This window comes from Hylobates moloch, unplaced genomic scaffold (genome assembly GCF_009828535.3).
Source record: "Hylobates moloch isolate HMO894 unplaced genomic scaffold, HMol_V3 SCAFFOLD_18, whole genome shotgun sequence".
NCBI classification, from domain to species: Eukaryota; Metazoa; Chordata; class Mammalia; order Primates; family Hylobatidae; genus Hylobates; species Hylobates moloch.
This window is the reverse complement of record NW_026652293.1, coordinates 7,488,974-7,510,865: the sequence shown is the minus strand read 5'-3', so window position 1 is coordinate 7,510,865 and position 21,892 is coordinate 7,488,974. Positions and strand designations below refer to the sequence as shown.

Sequence of the window (21,892 nt, the reverse complement as noted above, 5' to 3'; positions counted from 1 at the left end):
ATAGCACCTTGCAAGTTCTTTTTTCTTTTTTCTCTTTTGTTTTGAGATGGAGTCTTGCTCTCACCCAGGCTGGAGTGCAGTGACATGATCTCAGCTCATTGCAACCTCTGCCTCCGGGGTTCAAGCGATTCTCCTGCCTCAGCCTCCCAAGTAGCTGGGATGACAGGTGTGCACCATCCACACTGAGGTAATTTTGTATTTTTAGTAGAGATGGGGTTTTGCCATGTTGGCCAGGCTAGTCTTGAACTCCTGGTCTCAAGTGATCCACCTGCCTTGGCCTCCCAAAGTGCTGGGATTGCAGGCGTGAGCCACACCTTACAAGTTCTTAGTAAAACTTACTAGCATTAAGTGATAAGGCATTTTATTTTAAAAGATTTCTACTTCCAGCCATCGTGTTTATTGACGCATCTTTGTTCACTCATCCTTTCTTTTGAGGACACCCTGGGGATATGTGCTCTGCATCCTTTCCCATGGTGTCAGGTTGGTTTTGCCTCTTCTGCTTCCTCTTGTGATCTGCGGTCTACCTTTCTGAGCTAGCTGGCCTTTTGTTTGTACCGCCATTAAAGTTCTACTTTGCTGTAGGTCTTTCTTTGTCTCCCTTACTATATTGCAGCATTTGCACTTTTATAACCACTAAAGCACCTAACACCATGCCTTGTTCATTTAAGATACAAATGTGTGTACATTTGTGGAATTGAATTGTGGCATCATTTGTGTGTATGTAAAGTGCTATAGGGAAAGAACCAGTATAGACCCCCCCAATCCATGTTGTCCCTTAAGAAATAGATTGATGGCTGGGCGCGGTGGCTCACGCCTGTAATCCCAGCACTTTGGGAGGCCGAGGCGGGCAGATCACGAAGTCAGGAGATCGAGACCATCCTGGCTAACACGGTGAAACCCCCATCTGTACTAAAAATACGAAAAATTAGCCGGGCGTGGTGGCAGACACCTGTGGTCCCAGCTACTCGTAGGCTGAGGCAGGAGAATGGCTTGAACCCAGGAGGCGGAGCTTGCAGTGAGCCGAGATGAAGCCACTGCACTCCAGGCTAGGGAACAGTGCAAGACTCCGTCTCAAAAAAAAAAAAAGAAAGAAATAGATTGAAACCAATTGTCAATGTAAAGTCTCATGAGATCTGCCCCTTTAAAAAGCATGCTTACTGAGGACATGGTATCTTGCCGAGAGACACCACTTGATTAAAATGTAAATTAGGTTATTTAGAATTTTGTAACTGAAATCTAATTGGAATCATTTTGAAAGTTTTCTTGCAATGGAAACATCAGATGCTATGGAGTGCATGTGTTCAAATATCTTACCATTTTGAATTTAGGATTGTTTCCTGTTCACTTTTTTTTCCCCAGATACTAAACATTTTGAAAGGAGTAAATTAATTATGTGTCTCTCTTCCTCTCAGCTAGTATATTTTTGATTTCCACAGCAATCTTTCAGTTTCCCTAAAAAGGTAAGTGTTGTCACAGTGATCGGCACTCTTAAGAGTTAGTGATTTTGGCTACAGAAGAGTGATGCCTGGGGCAGGGGGTGGGTACCTGGATACGGGTTTAGAACAGTTTCAATTTGGACTCTAATATTAATTGGTTTGAAGTAACTTCTTGGTTTGGGTTAGACAGATACTTGATTTGTCTGATGTGTTCTGAAGTCCAAGTAAGTATGGCATGATTATTTGTTAATACTTATTACTATAGAATTGGAAAAGCCTTCTAAGTTGAACTTCACGCTTTACAAATCACAAGTGCCTGGCCTTTAGTGCTGAATGGAGGCAGTACTGACTTAATAACCAAGCTACTCTCAACTCACTTTCTTTGTAGTAGGAGTCTGCCTGGAGGGAGGAAGAGAGGAAAGGGGGAAATAAACAGATCATTATTATTTGCAGTGAATGAGAGTACTCGTTTTGCAGTTATAGGCTTGGTTTGAATTCTGGAATTGCCACTTTTTAGCTATATGACCCTGGGCAAAGTGTTTAAAAATTTTTAGTCTACGTTTCCTCATCTGCCAAATGTGGTTAATAACACCCACCTCATCAGGTGGTTGTGGGGTTTAGGTCAAACAACATGTATAAAGGGCCCAGATATGTGTACAGTATCCCTTGATAAATAGTACTGCAAATTATTCCTACTTTTGTTTCTCTCCTTAAAGAAATCCAACTTCCAAATGTAGAACTTTCTGTTGCTTAAGTTAATGCTGAGTTGGTAATCAATAATTCTTTTGGATCACAATGTTTTCATTAGAAATGAGCATCTAGGGCCGGGCGCGGTGGTTCATTCCTATAATCCCAGCACTTTGGGAGGCTGAGGTGGGTGGATCACTTGAGGTCGGGAGTTCAAGATCAGCCTGGTCAACATGGTGAAAACCCATCTCTACTAAAAATACAAAAGTTAGCTGGGCGTGGTGGCAGGTGCCTATAATCCCAGCTACTAGGGAGGCTGAGGCAGGAGAATCTCTTGAACCCGGGATGTGGAGGTTGCAGTGAGCCAAGATTGTGCCACTGTACTCCAGCCTGGGCGACAGAGTGAGACTTTGTCTCAAAAAAAAAAAAAAAAAAAGGAATGAGCACCTTGGTTTAGCACTTTACTGCTCCACTCAAGCTGTAGATATGTAGGAACACATATGTTCAGGTATGGTTTGTGTTCTTGATTGTATGGGACATGAGATCATGGCTCAATAAATGAAATCAAAACTTCCTTAGATGTGTTCTGTAGAACTCCAGAGTTTTCAGTAACGTTTTAATGGCATACTTCTCCAAACTTGCCTTTATTAAATCCTACAATGGATAAATTTGCGGGGATTTTGTAGTGCTGTAGTGATTTTTGTCTCTAGACAAAATCTCTAACTTTGGTTTCTAACCCTAGAGACAAACCAAGTGACTTAATGGCTAAAATGATGTACTTCAGAATCACCTTAGACCTGAAGGTGATTAGACCTGCATGGTCTAGCCAGACAATGCAGAACTGTTGCTCTAGTCCCTGGTGCCCTCTTACTTGTTGTGTTAGTCTTACTCGCTGTAGACAAGTGACAACCTCTCTGAGCTTCAGTTTTCTAATCAGTAGAAGGGGGATAATGGTAGTTCTTTCCTTAAAATGAAATGATAGAGCTTAGATGAGATAATACGTATAAAGCATTCGCCAAGTTCTTAGAACATAGATAATCCTGTTTCTCTTTGTACATCTTCCCTCCTTCTCTTTCTTGTCCTTATTTTCTCCTTTTTTCTCCACTGAGTTTTTAGAAAAGGAGAAAACCAGAGAGGTGAGCTTCAGGAAAAATATCTTTATTTCTGGATTGGCTTTGATTGCTGTGATTTTAGGACACGGACTATAGTTGTAGATGTTGCCCTGGCTGCGTATCAACAATGACTTCTTTTCCTTGATGTTTCTCCACAGGAAGGATCAGAATGTTCTCTCTCCAGTCAACTGCTGGAATCTCCTCTTAAACCAGGTGAAGCGGGAAAGCAGGGACCATACCACCCTGAGTGATATCTACCTGAATAATATCATTCCTCGATTTGTCCAAGTCAGCGAGGACTCAGGAAGACTCTTTAAAAAGGTACAGGGATATTTCTAGTCACAGAGGTTCTTGGGTGAAGCAATGACACAATTTTTAAAATCCTATTAGGTATTATGTTGATTACCTGGGTGACAAAATTATCTGTACACCAAACCCCCGTGACATGCAATTTAACCATGTAACAAACTTGCACATATACCCCTTGAACCTAAAATAAAAGTTGGAAAGAAAAAATAAAAGAAAGAATATCTTATTGGCCCACTTCATAGGCTTTCCACTAGTCATTCCCTACCACATACTTGTGGAGAAAAAAAATATTTGAATTGGCATTCCTTTCTTCCTTTCTGAGCTGAATTAATAGTAGCCTTGGGAAAGGAACCATTTGCAAGGTATAAACCCAGGACTGGTACTGTAATTCATAAGCTGCATCTATTAACAAAAACTGTGTTTTGGGAAGTTTTCTTAAAATGATTTGTGAAGCCGTTGAGCTTAAGGGGCCAGTACTGTCATTTTATGTTTTCCTATTCTAGTTCATTTAGCAAACTCATATACGTTTATGTTTTTAGTTTAGTTTTCTTCCCAGGGTCTTATCTTGGCCAAGGTAGACTCAAAAGTGTGGTTATTCTTACCGTGATATGTCTTTGTCTTTGGATCTCTGAATGCTTTTGGAACTCAATTGTTATCACACTTCCTTGGGTGTAGGTTGAACAATTTGACTAAGGAAAACTCAAAATAATCATGATAATCTTAAGGAGCCAATTCACCTTACCTGTCAATGATGGAACTAACCTCTTGAAAATCCAGGAAGCTAGGCCAGGCGCGGTGGCTCACGCTTGCAATCCCAGCACTTTGGGAGGCTGAGGTGGGTGGATCACGAGGTCAGGAGATGAAGACCACGGTGAAACCCCATCTCTACTAAAAAGTACAAAAAAATTAGCCGGGCGTGGTGGCGGGCGCCTGTAGTCCCAGCTACTCGGGAGGCTGAGGCAGGAGAATGGCGTGAACCCAGGAGGCGGAGCTTGCAGTGAGCCGAGATCACGCCACTGCACTCCAGCCTGGGCGACAGAGCGAGACTCCGTCTCAAAAAAAAAAAAAATCCAGGAAGGTCTTTTCTAAGCTGTCTCAGCTTGAGCTCAAAGTGGAATCATTTAATCATGAGGTTTGATTACAAACAGTGGCGAAGTCCCCAACCATTGTATATGGTATGCCATGTCTACCATTCAAGCGTTGACATCCCTGGAAGACTTTTCAGAAGGCAAATAATCTTCCTGTAAGTGATAGGTAGAAAAAGATTATAGAGGGCTATTTAGAATTCATCAGTTTCCAGGTGACAAAATCCATTATTAAAATTTGGAAGTATGGGAGAAAAGACTGGTAAACAGGACTGTAGTCGATGCAGTCAAAGCTCTTGATCAGCTTTCCAGTTCTCAGGAAGTTTTCCAGATTTCACTAGATCTGGAATTAATACCCCATTTTTTTCTGTTATTACAAGCCTGATCAAATAACTGATTTGGAATCTTCCATCTACTTAATTGCATTCGTAAAGGTGCTTTCCCTGTGTCTTAGAGACGGAATATTGAGGGTACAATCGTCTGACGAAGAAAAGAAGGCAGAGAAAGATAACTCCTCCCAGAGCTCACTGGCTACTATTAGTAGCCCGGCTGTGCTGTGGTTGGGGCCACACCTCATTTCGGGGTGAGGGTGCTTCTCACCATCAACTCCATGGTTTCCAGCATCAGCTTCAGCTTGGTTGTCATTAATTTGAATTATTCTGCAATACTTGGTGATGCGTATGTGTGACTAAAATTAAAACCTATTTAGGTGAAATTTTGACAGCTCATCTCTATGACCTTGACAGCCACTTAGACTATCTCAAGAAGGAAAGGGCTTGACTGATAGTTTCCTCCTCCGTTTTCTTTGTTCATCTGAGAAAACAACTTTTATAAGATCTGTTCACCTAGCTAGACTTCACCCAGTCTCTCAGCTCCCTTTTTTCCCAACCTTAGGTTAGAGAAAAACCAAGCTGAGAGAATTTAATAGCCTCTCCAGATCTCAGAGATGCTTATACTGAAGGCAGCCAGATAGCAAAGCCACGAGTGTTCCTGGCTCTTCAAGTGCCCCATGCATATTTCACCAAAGGCCTAGGTACATGGCACGTATACAAGGTGTGGGGCCGATGACCTCCATGAAGAAGATTCATCTGTGAATGATATTCCTAGCCATGGGCTCAGGGTTGACTTCCTTAAGCTGTGTATTACTATGCTAGAGTGTGAGGAAGAACTTATTTCTCGCAGGACTGTTTATATATTACATTTCACTGAAGAAAAAGTATGCCTATCATAATTTAATAGCTATATGCATTTTCACAAACTGAATTCACACCTGTGTAACCAGCACCCAGATCAAGAAACAGAATATTTCTGTACTCTAGAAGCCCCCTCATATTCCCTTCTAGTCATCTCCCCACCCTAAATCCCCAAGGATAACAACTGTCTTGACTTTTAACAGCTGAGGTTAGCTTTGCTTGGTTTCATACTTTATATAAGTAGAATTGCACAGTATGTACTCTTTTTTGTCTGGTTTCTCTCAGTATTATGTTTGTGAGATTTATTCATACTGTCATGTATAGTTGCAGATCATAGGAATTTCTCTTGATCTTTGTAACTTTGGATCAATTAAATTATAGTTGATTAGAGACATGCCTAGGGTTGCTGAATGGCCAATGATTACTATCCCACAGGGTGAGTAATCTCTTTTCTCCCTCCTTTGGGGCATTCCCATGTAGGCAGAAAACTCTTAAGTTAGGAGCTGGTTAGCGGATCATAAAAATGGATTCAGCCAAGCACCATGGATCATTCCTGTAATCCCAACAACTCAGGAGGTCAAGGTGGGAAAATGCTTGAGGCCAGAAGTTCAAGAACAACCTGGGCAACATAACAAGACCTTGTCCCTAAAAAAATTTTAAAAGTTAGCTGGGCATGGTGGCCTGTGCCTGTAGCCACAGCTACTTGGGATACTGAGGCGGGAGTATTGCATGAGCCCAGGTGTTTGAGGATGCAGTGAGCTATGATCATGCCACTGCACTCCAGCCTGGGCAACAGAGCGAGACCCTGATAGTTTGAGGATGCAGTGAGCTGTAATCATGCCACTGTACTCCAGCCTGGGCAACAGAGAGAGACCCTGACTCTTAAAAAAAAAAAAATTTGATTCATTCTATTTTGGCTGGGTAAAGAGTCTCTCTGCTTTCTAGTAATGGGCAAAGAAACATTCTTCATACCCCACCCCAGTTGTTTTTTTTTTTGTTTTTTTTTTGAGACAGAGTCTTGCTCTGTCGCCCAGGCTGGAGTGCAGTGGCGCAATCTCGGCTCACTGCAAGCTCCGCCTCCCGGGTTCACGCCATTCTTCTGCCTCAGCCTCTCCAAGTAGCTGGAACTACAGGCGCCCGCCACCACACCCGGCTAATTTTTTTTGTATTTTTAGTAGAGACGGGGTTTCACCGTGGTCTCGATCTCCTGACCTCGTGATCCGCCCGCCTTGGCCTCCCAAAGTGCTAGGATTACAAGCGTGAGCCACCGCGCCTGGCCCCCACCCCAGTTTTTTAACCTCTTCTGTTTAGAGTGTTGTTGCACGTGAAGAATTAGAATCCTACTGGTTAAGATATAGTATCAGATAAGAGTCCTGAGGAATGTCCTCAGCCATTCTGTAGTTATATGAATCTTCCCCGGGATTTGCTTTGTGCTATCAGAGGACACACCTTTTCCAAGTGACCCTTTCTCTTGGGCCTAGCCCTGCTATTAACTCTGAGACCTTGGACAATGACTTCGTTCTGTGCCTCAGTTGCCTAAACTTTAAAAAAAGAGTGTGGTCTATATGATCTCCATGGTGCCTTCCAAATTCAGGATACCACAGTTCTGTGACGATAAGGGGATCCTACAATGGGGTCTTCCTTCTGGTTGTTAGGTTACCTTTGTTAAATTGTGATAGGTAAATTGTAGTCCCACAGATAAGGACAAACAAAAGTGGATATGGGTGTGGAGAGGGCTAGCTTAAGCAAATGAAGACCAAATTTCTTGAAGAATGAAGCATTATTTCAGGTGCTGATATCTACAGTGTCAGCAACCAAGAAATACCAAATTGGGATCCAAATATATAAAATAGGTATGTTTTACCAATCAATATGGTTCCAGTGGCAAAAAGGAGCCATTTCTCTGGGGACATAGGCTTAGAAAAGATACCTTAATTTGTGGTATGGCTGTACACACCTGTGCTTTATGTGAATTTGAGTCTGTTTGTCACTAGCAAAAGTAGATATTTTTAAAAATCTTTTTTTAATCTATAAAACTTAATGATTCACTGCAAAAATTATGATAACAGAAGTCATTATATTTTGAACCTGTATGTGCCAGGTATTGTGTTAAGCACTTTATATGTATTATCTTCTTTAATCCTTACCATAATTTTATAAAGTAGTTACTATTGTTATCATCGCTGTTTTATGAAGGAAGAAACTATGGCTTAAAGAGATTAAGCAGGCCAGGCACAGTGGCTCAAGCCTGTAATTCCAGCCCTTTGGGAGGTTGAGGTGGGAGGATCGCTTGAAGCAAGGAGTTCAAGACCAGCCTGGGCAACATAGCAAGACTCTGTCTCTACCTCCCTCCCCCCCCTAAAAAAAAATTAGCTCGGCATGATAGTACACACCTGAAGGCCTAGCTACCCAGGAGGCTGAAGCAGGAAGGATCACTTGAGCCCATAAGTTTGAGGCTGCAGTGATCTATAATCATGCCACTGTACTCTATCTAGCCTGAGTAACAGAGCGAGACCCTGTCTCTTTAAAACAATACAAAACAAAACAAAATAGAGGGATGGGTGCGGTGGCTCATGCCTGTAATCCCAGCGCTTTGGGAGGCCAAGGTGGGCAGATCACCTGAGGTCAGGAGTTCAAGACCAGCTTGGCCAACATGGTGAAACCCCGTCTCTACAAAAACACAAAAATTAGCCAGGGAAGATGGCCAGTGCCTGTAATCCCAGCTACTCGAGAGACTGAGGCAGGAGAATCTCTTGAACCCAGGAAGCGGAGGTTGCAGTGAGCAGAGATCGTGCCATTGCACTTCAGCCTAGGCAACAGAGTGAGACTTCGTCTCAAAAAAAAAAAAAAGAAGAGAGAGAGATTAAGAAAAATGAAATGAAGCTAGTGTTTAACTCCAGTCACCTGGCTCTAGAATCCAACGTTTTCATCTACATACTGTATTAGGATTCTCTAAGTATGTTGTGCAGAAAAGAGAAAATCCTGAATTTTCTCTTTTTCATTGAATTCAGATATTTCACTTAGTTATAGAATTAGCCTAATTTTTCTTTTGCACATAAACCTTCAAAGGGTATGGAGATGTTGAACATCAACATTGGATTGTTTTTCCTACCTGGGGTTGGGGCAAGCAGCTGGAAGTTGGGAATGAAATAGGGCAGCATGTTTACACTCCCCAGGGGCAAAATATCTCTGCCCCCTGTAAGAGGGAAACAAGGACTCATTAAATGTGAGAATTGGCCCCAAATCTGGCTCACAGCTAATTTAGCAAATTTAGGGATGTCAGGGTGGCTGCACAATTGGCCCCTCTATGCTATTGAACCCCCTTAAGGGAGGCTGCTTGCTAGCCCTCTGGTTTGTGGTAATGTCTGCTGGGACATATTTTACATTTTGCATGAAGCCATGTTGGAGATTCCTTTAGCTAAATATAACATCTGGAGAAAGTAGCCTCCTGTTCACAGCTTAAAAACAGACTGACTTTGTCTAGGACGAGAGGGAAAATTGAGCCCGTTTGGTGCTGCTGACATCTCCTTTCATGTAATGAAAGCTCAGTCTGTCTAACCTCTGTTGGAACAAGAGTTTGGGCAAATATTATTGCTGCCACCTTCATTTGTTTAATGCGGTGGCTTCGAAAACCATGGCCAAAAACTGCCAAGTTTGACTCCCATCTCCCTGTGGTCTCCATGAGGGGCATGTTCTAAAGAAGCCCACCAAGAACAGAAATAATTTTTCCCACTTGCTCAGTTTAAACTGAAATAAACTTGGGTGTGCTTTTTCCTACAGGAGAGAAGATAATCCTGTTTTCTCTTTTTACTTAGCTGGAACACACTAAAAGTACCTCTGATTTTGCTTTCTCAAATCACTGTTTCTAGCCCTTCACGGCTGCTCACACTTAAGCTTGGAAGCTGGTCAGTTCAGGCAGTGCTAAGGCTCAGTTGCATCCTTGTTTTTAGAGCACTGCAGTGAACTGTACTCCTGTTTTGCTGTTAGGACTCTTAAGTTTCTATGGCAGAAATTTAGGTTAAATTGAAAAAGCCAAGTCAGATTCCCTATAGACCAGTAGCTTTCAACTTTGCCTGGGCATGAAAGTTACTTGGGGAGTTTTAAAAAAATCTTTGTGACCTTGAATAAACAAAGGTTTCTTAGGATATAAAAAGCATGAACCATAAAATTTTATAAAGGATAAGTCAGACTTCATCAAGTCTTGGACTTTTGTTCCTGGAAAGACTTTATTTACAAAATGAAAGACAAGACACAGACTGGGAGAAAATATTTGTAATATATATCTGTGACATGGACTTATATCAGAATATAGAATAAAGATGTCTGAGAACTCAGTAATAAGACAAACTACCCAAATTTTAAAAATTGGAAACAGGTTTTAATAAACATTTCACTAATAAAAATATATAAATGGCTAATCAACACATGAAAATATGCTCAGTATCATCACTCATGATGGAAATGCAAGTTAAAACTGTAAGAAGATATACCATACGTTCACTAGGATGGTTAAAATTAAAACATCTGGCAATACCAAGTGTTAAGGAAGTTGGCCAGAACCCTCATATGTTGCTGGTGAGAGTGTGAAAGTGGTACAACCACTTTGGAAAATAGTGGCAGTTTCTTATGATATTAAATTTGTACTTGTCATGTGACCCAGTAATTCCAGGTATTTATAGGCGTCTACCTAAAAGAAATAAAAGCATATGTCTAAACAAAGACTTGCACCTGAATATTCATAAAGCTTTTGTGATAGGCTGAGTAATGCCCCCCTCAAAAAAAAAAAAAAAGGTCCATATTCTAACCTCTGGAACCTGTGAGTGTTACCTTATGCATGTAATACTTTGCAGATATGACTAATTTGAGGATCTTGTGATGGAGATATTATGCTTAATTAGCCAGGTGGGCTGTAAATGCAATCACAAGTGTCCTCATAAGAAGGAGATTACAGATAAAAGAGAGGAAGGTCATGTGATAGAAGCAGAGGGAAGCAGAGTCATAGAGAGAGGATGCTATGCCACTGGCTTTGAATACAGAGGAAGTGGCCATGAGCCAATGAATACAGCTCTAGATGCTGGAAAAGGCAAGGATTCTTCCTGAGAGTCTCCGGAGCAGAAGCAGCCCTGCTGACACACTGGTTTCAGCCCAGTGAAATTGGTTTTGGAGTTCTGACCTCCAGAACTCTAAGACAACAAATGTATGTTGTTTTAAGCCACCATGTTTGCAGTAATTTGTTACAGCTGCCTTAGGTACTTTATTCATAATAGCCCAAACTGGAAACAACCCAAATATCCATCAACAGATGAATGGAAAAACATATTGTAGTGTATCCATATATTAATACTACTCAGCAATAAGAAGGGAAATGCTGATACAATATAAATGAGCTCAAAAAACATTATGTTGATAAAAAGAAGCCAAGCACAATGAGTACATTCTGTATGATTCCATTTCTATAAAATTTTAGAAAAAAAAAACCTGATCTACAGTGATAGAGAATAGATCATTTATTGCCTTGGGACCAGGATGGGGATGAAGGATTGACTGCTAAGGGACACAAGGGAATTTGTAGGGTTTTTATAGCCTACATTATATAACATATTAAATGATGCTTTAAAACGTTTTTATAATGTTACATAATCTTGACCATGGTGGTACATTAGACAGAATTTATCATATTGTACACTTAAAATGTGTACATTTTATTATGTAAATTATGCCTCAATAAAGTTGATCTAATTTAAAAAATACCCATGCCAAGCCCCTACCCCAGCACAACTGAGTCAGAATCTCTGGAGTAGGGCCTGGGTGATTGTTGCCTGCAGCCAGGGCTGAGAATCACTGCTGCACTGTTTTCCACCTTGGGGAAACTGCAGAGCACAGAGAATATCTGATGCCCTAAGATCCTGTCTATCTGTATGTGAGCCATGTTTGCCTCCGCAACAGACAGTGTTAAAGCATCTAGGCTAGTTTCTCTAGGCAACCCATTGTAGTTCCCTACTTTATTCTTGGAGGGTGATGAAGGGTGAAGTTAGCTTCAGATAAATAAATCTGGTGACAAAGGGTGAATCTGGCTTCCTTCACACTGCAGGAAGTGGGGAATGCAAGAAGAGTGCTGAGGAAGGAATATAAGAGGCTCAGTTAATACTTTTCTCCAGGGCCTCGGAGATGTTAAACATGTCCTTTTGCCATTAGTGAATCAGTCACAAGAGAATTGCCACAACGGTCAGATTTCTTTTGGAACTAAGGAAATGAATCTGGTAGTTAAAAAGGATAAAGGAGATTTAAAACTAAAAGCAGTGCATGTTACCTATCTGTTTGATATCCCTTTGGACTGGGATAGGATTTCCTATGGCGTGTTTTGAGTCCAGCTGTTTGGCATGTGTGCGGAGAGTGGATGATGATACTGTGAGAAGGCATGTTGGGTGGTGTGATAGTCATAAACAAAAAGAGGAGAAGAAGTGACCCACAATGCAGGTATAGTTGGATGTCCCTGGTAGGTGCTGTTGATTGAATGAATGGAGGAAAAGAATGGTTTTCCAAAGGTTGTGTCCCTGTGCTCTGCCCCCTTAAGAAAGGGTTTAACTCTTTGGGAGAAGGAGTAGATGAGTGATTTAACCCTCCCTCCCTTCCCCGTCTACCATATCCCTCCTGCTCATCTGAACTCAGTATCTGTTATTGGACTGAATTTCCTCCACATTATAGCATGGTCACTAACAGTGTTTGCACAGTGCTTTACAGACAGCTGTTCCAGTTGCCCAATATATCTTGTTGGTAGCAAAAATCTGTTCTAATTAATTGAGCTTTATTCTCTCATATCTGATGAAAAGATCCTCTTTGGAGAAAAGAATAGGATGTGAAGCTGAGCTTATTTGAGTAGGGGATGGAAGGCTGCCAGCTACTTCAAAGGTATCTCTGCTGATAAGGGGCGTCAGGTTTGCTGCCAAAGCCAACACTGAGGGGAGCTTTGCAGCTCGTGCTGTTGGGGGTGTTTTAGCTTTGGTTTCTGTGACACTGGGTCAGCAGCATCTGCGTGCTCTCCCTTGAGGCTGCTCTCTGGGTGGTCCAGGCTTTTATTTAGACTTAGGAAGGTGCAGCTCAAAGGGAATGTGTGCATCAAAGATGTCTGTGGTCTTTTGCTTAGGTTAGTTTGTGTGTTCGCCTTTTTGGTGTTTTAGTTCTTAGGTATCTGCCTTTTCTAAAAGAGCTCAAGGTGCTGTATTTAGAACTTTCAAAAGTATAATAGTACTTCGATTTGTATAAATCAAAGGATTATTAAGGGAATCTGAAGACAAGGAATGGAATATGGGAAATGGAATATGGGAAAGAGAGGTGCAGTAGACAAAAAATGAAAGTGTCCATATGCAACCTTGTATTGGAATACTACCCTAAATTAGGAGATTATACAGTCAGTAAGTATTTTAGTGAATACTGTATACAGCATTATGCTGCTAGGTGCTTAGAGCTTGAAAATCAAATTGAGGAGTAAGATTTGCCTCCCTCATGGGAGCTTGGGGTTTTTGGTTTATTTAGGTCTCTCAAAACTTCCTGTGGGATGATGATGATGACAAAGTAATAATAGTAACCTTTCGTAAAATTCGCACTGTGAATACCTCCCACTGTAGTAGGCCCTAGATGTGTATTTTCTCTGAACCTTTCATTTATTTTTGCAAAGTTTTTTCCCTAAACTATTTATGAAAGTATAAAATACTTAGAGAAAGTACACATATTATAAAGTGTACAGCTCAATGAATTTTTACAAACTGAATACCGCTATGTAATCAGCACCCAGATGAAGAAAGAATGTTACTAGTATCCCATGAACCCTCCTTCTCTCCACTTCAAGTCATTACTTTCTGAAGGGTAACCATTATCTTGACTTCTAACACAATATAAGTATTTGCCCATTTAAAAATTTTTTTATGTAAATGGAATCAGATAATTTTTTTCCACAATTTGAATATGTAATATGTAATTCGTTTGTCTTCTGGCCTCCATTATTTCTGATGAGAAATCAGCTGTGGTTCTTAGGGTCTTATTATTGCTTACTTGTATGTAATATGTCATCTTTTTGTTTGTTTGTTTGTTTGTTTTAAAGAGATGGAGTCTCTGTTCCCCAGGCTGGAGTCCTATGGCATGATTACAGCTCACTGTAGACTCAAACTTCTGTGCTCAAGCAATCCCAGTCCTTCCACCTTGGCCTCCCAAAGTGGTGGGATTATAGGCGTGAGCTGCCATGCCCAGCCCTTCTTTATTTGGCTTCTTCTAATATTTATTCATTATCTTTGGTTTTTAGTACTTTGATTATCATAAGAATGTAAGCGTGGTTTTCATTGTATTCATTTGGCTTGGTTAAATCTAATATCCAATCCCTGATCTGTCAAATATCTAATTTGTAGAAATTGTAGGAAAAATATCAAATTTTTCCTCAATTTGAGAAAAATTTTTGGCAAATATTTTGTTCTGTCCCATCTCTCCTTCCTGTTTTGCTTTGATATCAGTTGCATGTATGTTAGACTACTTGATTCAGTCCCACAGCTTGTTGATGTTCTGTCCATTTTTTTCAAATTTTTGTTTTCTGTATGCTTTAGATGATTTCTAAAGTTTACCAATTTGGCTGGGCGTGGTGGCTCACACCTGTAATCCCAGCACTTTGGGAGGCCAAGGTGGGTGGATCACTTGAGGTCAAGAGTTTGAGACCAGCCTGGCCAACATGGTGAAACCCCGTCTCTACTAAAAATACAAAAATTAGCTGGGCGTGGTGGTGTGTGCCTGTAATCCCAGCTACTCAGGAGGCTGAGGCAGGAGAATCACTTGAACCCGGAAGGTGGAGTTTGCAATGAGCTGATTGTGCCACTGCACTCCAGCCTGGGAGACAGAGCAAGACTCCATCTCAAAAAAAATAAATAAAAATAAAACAACCAATTCTTTATTTTGTTCACCTAAGATGCTATAAATGCCATCCAATAAATTTTTTTATTTCAGTTTTTTTGGTTTTTTTTTTTTTTTTTTTTGAGATGGAGACTCACTTTGTCACCCAGGTTGGAGTACAGTGGTGTGATCATAGCTCACTGTACCCTCAGGCTCCTGGGCTCAAGCGATCCTCCCACCTCAGCTTCTCATGTGTCTGAGACTACAGGTGTGTACCATCATGCTTGGCTAATTTTTTTAGAGATGGGGTCTCGCTGTGGTGCCCAGGCTAGACTTGAACTCTGGGGCTCAAGTGATCCTTGCCCTTCAGCCTCCCAATTATTGTATGGATATTTTTAAAACATAGTTGGCAATTACTTAAAAATTCTTGTCTTCTATTTTTAACATTGACATTATCTGTGGGTCTGTTTATTGATTTTCCTCTTGACTTTTTTTTACATGCCTACTAATCTTTTATTGCATATTGGACATCATAGATAATATGTCATAGAAACTCTAGGTGTACTTATCTTCCTCTGAAGAGTATGAAGTTTTATTCTAGGAGGCTATTAAATTACTGGTTGATCACCTTGAACTTGTGGGGGCTTGGCTTTATACTTCGTACAGTGAGTATATTTTGGTTTTGCTCTTCGTCTTAGGATATACCATATACTTAAGGCATGGCCTTTCTGGGGTTTCCATGGGAAGCCCAAGATGTTTATCAAGGCCCTCTAACTTGGCAGGCTTTCAATGCCAAATTCTATCTTCCTTACAGTGGGCAGCGCCTAAGACGACCAACTATCCTGTTTGCCTTGGGCTGAGGGTGTTCCTAGGACATGAGACCTTTAGTTTTATCTGTTCAACTGTTGATAGCATTTGGGTAGTTTTCAGTTTGAGGCTATTATGTATGTTATAAATAATGCTACTATGAACATTATATTGGGAAGTTGTTCTTTCCAATGTATGGTTGAACCTGGTCACAAGCCAGGCTTTAAGAATAGTGAATTCAAAACCTTTTCTCTCTCTTTCTCTCTCTCTCTCTCCTTCTCTCCCTCCTCTGTCTGTCTCCCTCCCCCCGTTCCTTCTCCCCTTCTACCTTCTCTTTCCTCTCCTCTCTCTCTCCTTTTTCTCTTTCCTTCTCCCTTTCCTTGTTTCCTCCCTCCCTTCCTTTTCTTTATTCTTTTGAATAGTCTTTTAAATTTTATAGTAGATGTATGTTATAGAAAATTTAAAAATACAGGAAGCAAAAATATGATATAAAAACAGATTTATTGTACATACTATTTTGTAATCTACTGTTTTAGTCAAGACCTTCTCCTTTACATTTCAAAAAACTTTTGTCTCATCTAATACCCAGGTCATGTAAAGATTTAATTAATTACTCAAGAAATCTCTTTGACAACTAGTTTGTCCAAGCCAGTATCTAATGCACACAGTTTTATGTCCCTTAAGTGTACTTTAATCTAGTATTATTTTCTTTCCATGAAACTGATTTGTTGAGAGACCAAGCCAGATGTCCTGCAAAATCTCCCATCTTCTAGATTTGTCTGGTTGTTTACCTGTGTTGTTAAGCTTCTGCCTGTATCCTATATTTCCTGTAAATTGGAAGTTGGTTCTAAAGGTCCAAGTGGATTCAAGTGACTAAGAATGCATAATAAGTGATGTTAGTACTTCATGTAGCATCAGAGCAGGAAATACATAACATCTAGTTAGTCTACCAATAGTGATGCTAATATTGGTACCCTCTAGAATAGGGTTGTGATAGTCTGATCCTTCCATTTTCTAGTTACATTTTTTTAATCACATGATAGAAACCTGATTGTAAGGTGTTATTCATGGTGCCAGCCTACAAATATTGGGTGCCAGTTCAGTCATTCGTCTGATAATTTTAATATCAGTTGATAATTTTAGACAAGTTCCTTTTTGTCATCTCTCTACCTCTCTTACTTGACTTTAAGATGCCTCTCTGAGGCTAGGCACAGTGGCTTATGCCTGTAATCCCAGCACTTTGGGAGGCGGAGGCAGGTGAATCACCTGAGGTCAGGAGTTCGAGACCAGCCTGACCAACATGGTGAAACCCTGTATCTACTAAAAATACAGAAATTAGCCAGGCGTCATGGTGTATTCCTGTATCTCAGCTACTCAGGAGGCTGAGGCAGGAGAATCGCTTGAACCTGGGAGGCAGAGGTTGCAGTGAGCCAAGATTGTGCCACTGCACTCCAGCCTGGGTGACAGAGCAAAACTCCGACTCAAAAAATAAATAAATAAAATAAAAATGCCTCTCTGAGAAATGGAGAGGATTGTTAATACAGCTCATCAGGCACCATGCAAATAGTAGTTTGTAAAAACATGTTAGTCTTGGGAGAAACCACACACACGAATAATGTGCAAGCTGACTAGGTATCAATTTGTTATTATTAAGAATCAGAGCAATAATTTTTTTTAAAAAAGCATAATTCTAAATGAGTGCTAACCATGCCTAGGGACTGTGCTAGGTGTTTTACATGTATTAACCTATTTAATCTCATCACAACAACACTTTGAGATGAGTACTGGTTTTATCATCCCCATTTGTAGATAAGAGCATGGGCAGGGGGTTTAAGCAATTTGCTCAAGATTATACAGCTGGTTGATGGGAGAAATGGGATTCAAGCCTAGGTTCCCCTGATCTCTTCACATCATCATGCTCTGCTGCCTTGCATGTAGGAAGGTGGCAGTCATATTGGTAAGCTAAAGAACCAGTGCTTGTGCAGGGAATTAATGGCTCATGCATTCTGCAGTCATATGTTGCTGGGCTTCTGTCAGGTCAGAATTTCCATTGTGCTATTCTGATTCTGCTTCTTGCCCAGCTTGTCCAGAGAGAGTAGCACCTTTGATTTTAGCCTCCCTTGTTGCAGGACAGGCTTCTGTTGACTCTCCTATTTATCTTTGTCAAGACTTTTCCTTTGAATTCCTCCCTGCTTGTCTGAGTATGATTTTTATTTAAAGTGAGGACAAAATTTAAATTTTCCTTCTTTTGACGCAGCATCTTCAGTTTTTTTCATTTTTATCTTCTTTCCTTACAATACTGGACTTTCTCTGGTCTCTTAGTTTTTCTACTGGATCCTACCTTTCTTTGCTTTTAAGCCCAGCCCTTGGGGTTTTTTGTTTTGTTTTCTTTTTTTTTCCTTTTTCTCCGTTCCCTACAAATCATTTGGGTCTACATCCAGCTTTTCCCAGCATTTACTCAATATGAAAGTTCCAGTTATAGATTAATTTGAATTCTTTGCACTAATTATTTAAAAGACCATAGGAACCTCAGAGCATCCCTCTTCATGGTCTCAAGAGCTCCCAGAATCATCCTCTTGGTAAGCTAAGTAGTTATTAGTAAGGCCTAGGGACAGGACTGAGAAGTAACATCTTCTATTTTTATTTTAGTTTTCCTCTTAAATTTGGAAGCAAACAAACAAAAAACCCTTCAGCTTAGGGTTTTTTCAATTGTTAAAGTAATACTGAGCTTCAGTTAAGACTATGAAAGAAAAGAAAAAATTTTAAAAAGTAGTAACATGTTTTTTTTCAAGATATTGTGGGTAAAAACATACTAAAAAGAAAATAATAATTACTTGGAATCATTATTTTGATTGTATTTTGATTATTTTGATGTATTTCCTTCCAATCTTTTTTGTACACATTTTTTTAAAAATGAGAGTTACATTGTATATTAAGCTTGGTGTAATTTTTTTCATTTAATATTTGGAGTAAGCATTTTTATCATGTCATTGCTTCTTCTTTTAAATGTTGCCTATATGATCATACAGTAGTCTGTAGTCTGGCTGTCCCATAGCTTTTTCATATATTCCTTATGGTTCTTTGGCTATGTTGTCTTTTTTTTTTTTTTGAGCCAGCGTTTCGCTTTTTCAGGCTGGAATACAGTGGCACGATCTTGGCTCACTGCAACCTCCGCCTCCCAGGTTCAAGTGATTCTCGTGCCTCAGCCTCCCGAGTAGCTGGGATTACAGGCGTGGGCTACCACATCCAGCTAAGTTTTTTGTGTTTTTTTAGTAGAGGTGGGGTTTCACCATGTTGCCCAAACTGGTCTTGAACTCCTGAACTCAAGTGATCTGCCTGCCTTGGCCTCCCAAAGTGCTGGGATTTCAGGCGTGAGCCACCACGACCAGCTGGCTGTTGTCTTGACTCTCCCCTGGACTATGTTCTTGTACATCTAGAAGCAATTAAAAATCTCATTGTTGTCTTTTTGGAAATCACTTGTTTTTAGGATGACTAGGTAGCCAATGCTTTCCTTGGAAATACCCTACTTCCATTTAATATAAGGCGAGGAGAGAGGGTTTTTCCCCCTGCTGCTTTCCCTTTTTCTTCCTCTTCTTTCTTGCTCATTGTCTTAGAGCTTAGCTGAGAATCTGGGCCTCAGCCCTATGCCTGAGCCTGGGCCCTGGCTGGCTCAGTGGAGTTCTTTCACCATGCTGAGTTTCAGTTTCCTCATCTTTACACTAATGAAATTACTCATACTTCCTTCTCAGAATGCTATATGCATCAGTAAAACCTGGGAACAAAGTGCTCTGCAAAGTTATGTTATGGTCAGAAGGTGTCTGGTTGTGTTCATGTAGAAGAGCGTGTGTCTTGTGCCTTCGCCCAGCTAGGGTGGTCTTTGCAATCTCTAAGCTAATCTTTTTTTAGTGGTATGCTATCATATAGGCTAGAAAGGAAATACAGAAAACAAACTGGGCGATCCAGTCTCCAACTTTAATCATCTCTTCTCCAAAGCCAAGATAATCCAAGCCTTCTGCCCACATAAGCATTGCATCCCTTCCTGCCTTGCCTCTTCCCATGACCTTGTTTTTCTTTTGATGTTCATTTTCAGGGTGGAGAGTAGAAAAAGCATTATCTTTTTGCTGCTTTCAGAGTCAGTGGTCTTTCTGGACCTTTGAGTTCTCAGGCAAGGAAAACCACATAGTCTACCTGACCTTTCAAGGACTGAAGGAAAAAAAAAAGTATTGCTTTACTCAAATTCAGGACCACAAATAACCACTATCAACCCATTCAGTTCAATTTAATAATATTATTTTATTGTCTGTAATTGCTCAGTATTCAAGTTGGCAGTGTAAAAGGCCTGCAGATCAAGCCTAAAACATGGTTCAAGATCTTAGATTTCTTACATCTCAGCTGAAAGACAGACCATAGACTCCCAAAGCAGGTTACAATTTAGACAGCAATGTAATGAGTGGTGCAGACAATTTGTTGTCTATAGGATCTTGCAAAAAAAATAGATTCATGAAAAGTGAGTCAGGAGAGCTTCATAAAGGGGAAAGAATGGGGCCGATGTTCTTTTAATTACCTGCTGCCAGGGTTCTCAATTAGCCATCTGTTTCTTATCTTACAGAAATATCTTTTGAAGATTTCCATATTATCTGATTCCAAGTTCCTTTCCTGCCTCTTTGTCCCCATTAGAGATGTCACTCATGAGGACAGTGCGAGAGCAGAGACTTCCTTTTGACCAGCAATGGGAGAAATATGTGGAAATAGCCTGAAGCCTGAGTGTAGAAGGCTTTGAATGCCAGTCCAAGGAGTTCAAACTACAGGTCAAAGAGAGCCATTGACAATTTTAGGCAGGGCAATGAAATCTTGAAAACCATGATTTCCAGTGGCATTGGCAGCAGTACTCAGTGTGGTTTAGCATGGAAGAAACTATATAGGAGCCTGCTACAATAATTCAGAGGGATAATAGAAACTTGGATAATGGCAATGGGAACTAAAAGAATTAGATTTACCAGAAGACAGAGGAAAGACATTATAGACAGGACTGAGTGGCCTGACATGAGGTGGGAGGAGGTCATTCAACGTAGTCATTCAGCAGTTCACTTAGTCATTCAGCAGATATTTGCAGTGTGCCTCCCATGTTCCAGGCACTGTGTTAGGCACTGGAATAGAGAGCAGATAACAAAAAGTTCTTGCCTTCATGGAGCTTATATTCTAATAGTTGAAACAGATAATACATAAAAAAGTAAATATATATCAGATGATGATAAAATAGGGCGAAGAGGATAGGGGTACAAGGGATATTGCTCTTTTATATAGGGTGGTCAGAAACGGCGTCACTGATAAACTGGCATTGGAACTGATTCTTGGAGGAAATGAGGGATTTTGCTGTTTAGCTCTTTGAGGAAGGTATTTCAGGCAGAAATAATAGTGCACGTCTAAGGCCATGAGATGGGAATGCACTTATCTGGTTAGAGAAACAGTAAGGAGACCTTGTACAGAGTAGGCAAGAGGAAGGGTGGTGGGAGATGTGGTCGGGGGCAGGGAGCAGGTCTCATCAGGAAGGGCCTTGGAGGCTACTGGAGGACTGGAGAGGCATGATACAGTCTGACTTCTGTTTAAATAGGATTATTCCGGCTTCTATGTGACGAGAGGGCTTTAGGAGGAGTAGGGTGGAAGCAGCAAGGGAAGACCAATTAAGGGAGCTTCTATAAATAATTAGTGCAGGAGATCATAGTGGATTGAAACAGGGTGGAGCTGTGGAGATGGTGAGAAGTGGTCAAATTCTGGGATATATTTTGAAGATGGAGCCAATAGGATTTGCTGCTTGATTGATATGGTGTATGAAAAAAATAGCAGTCGAAGATGACCCCAAGCATTCTGGCCTGAACGATTCGAAGTTGGAATTGCCATTTATTGAGGGAAGTGTGTGGAAGAGCCACTGATTCTAGTCAAGCCCTGTAATTTATGAAGAATCTGAGAGCCAATGAGAAGCAACTTGCCTTAGTTTACCCAGTTAGGTAATAGTTGAGATGTGACTGAAACTACCAGGTCTTCTAAATTCTACTCACTGCTCTGTCCAGTACATACCATATTTCTGACTTCAGCTTTAGACATGGTAAAGGGAAGGTTTAGTGAGGGCAAGAGCTAGAAGAAGACTTGAAAATTAACCACACAAAACTGACAGTTGAGGTCATGAAAGAGTATTCAGAGTAAAGGGTAGTTGAGGCCTAGAAAGAAGACTTTGAAGAGCTAGCAAAGAAGAGAGAAGAACAAATTAAAATGGGCAAAAGGAAAATCAGAGTAATATGGCTCAAAGGACTTAAGAGAGAAGAAGACTCAATGATGAGTTCTATGAAGGGGTCAGGAAGAATGGGAACTGAACAAATGTCATTAGATTTGGGTTT

At 40.6% G+C, this 21,892-nt stretch overlaps 1 protein-coding gene across 10 annotated transcripts in view; it reads left to right on the top strand.

Annotated features, from left to right (window-relative positions):
• The window catches only part of SRGAP2 (SLIT-ROBO Rho GTPase activating protein 2), a 257,767-nt gene that overhangs the window by 134,374 nt on the left and 101,501 nt on the right, over nt 1–21,892 (top strand). For all 10 annotated transcript variants that reach the window (XM_032136804.3, XM_032136803.2, XM_058430477.1 and 7 more), the window contains exon 4: nt 3,394–3,556. In XM_032136804.3, the coding sequence (XP_031992695.1) occupies nt 3,394–3,556 (163 nt within the window). The remainder of the gene's footprint in view (nt 1–3,393; nt 3,557–21,892) is intronic.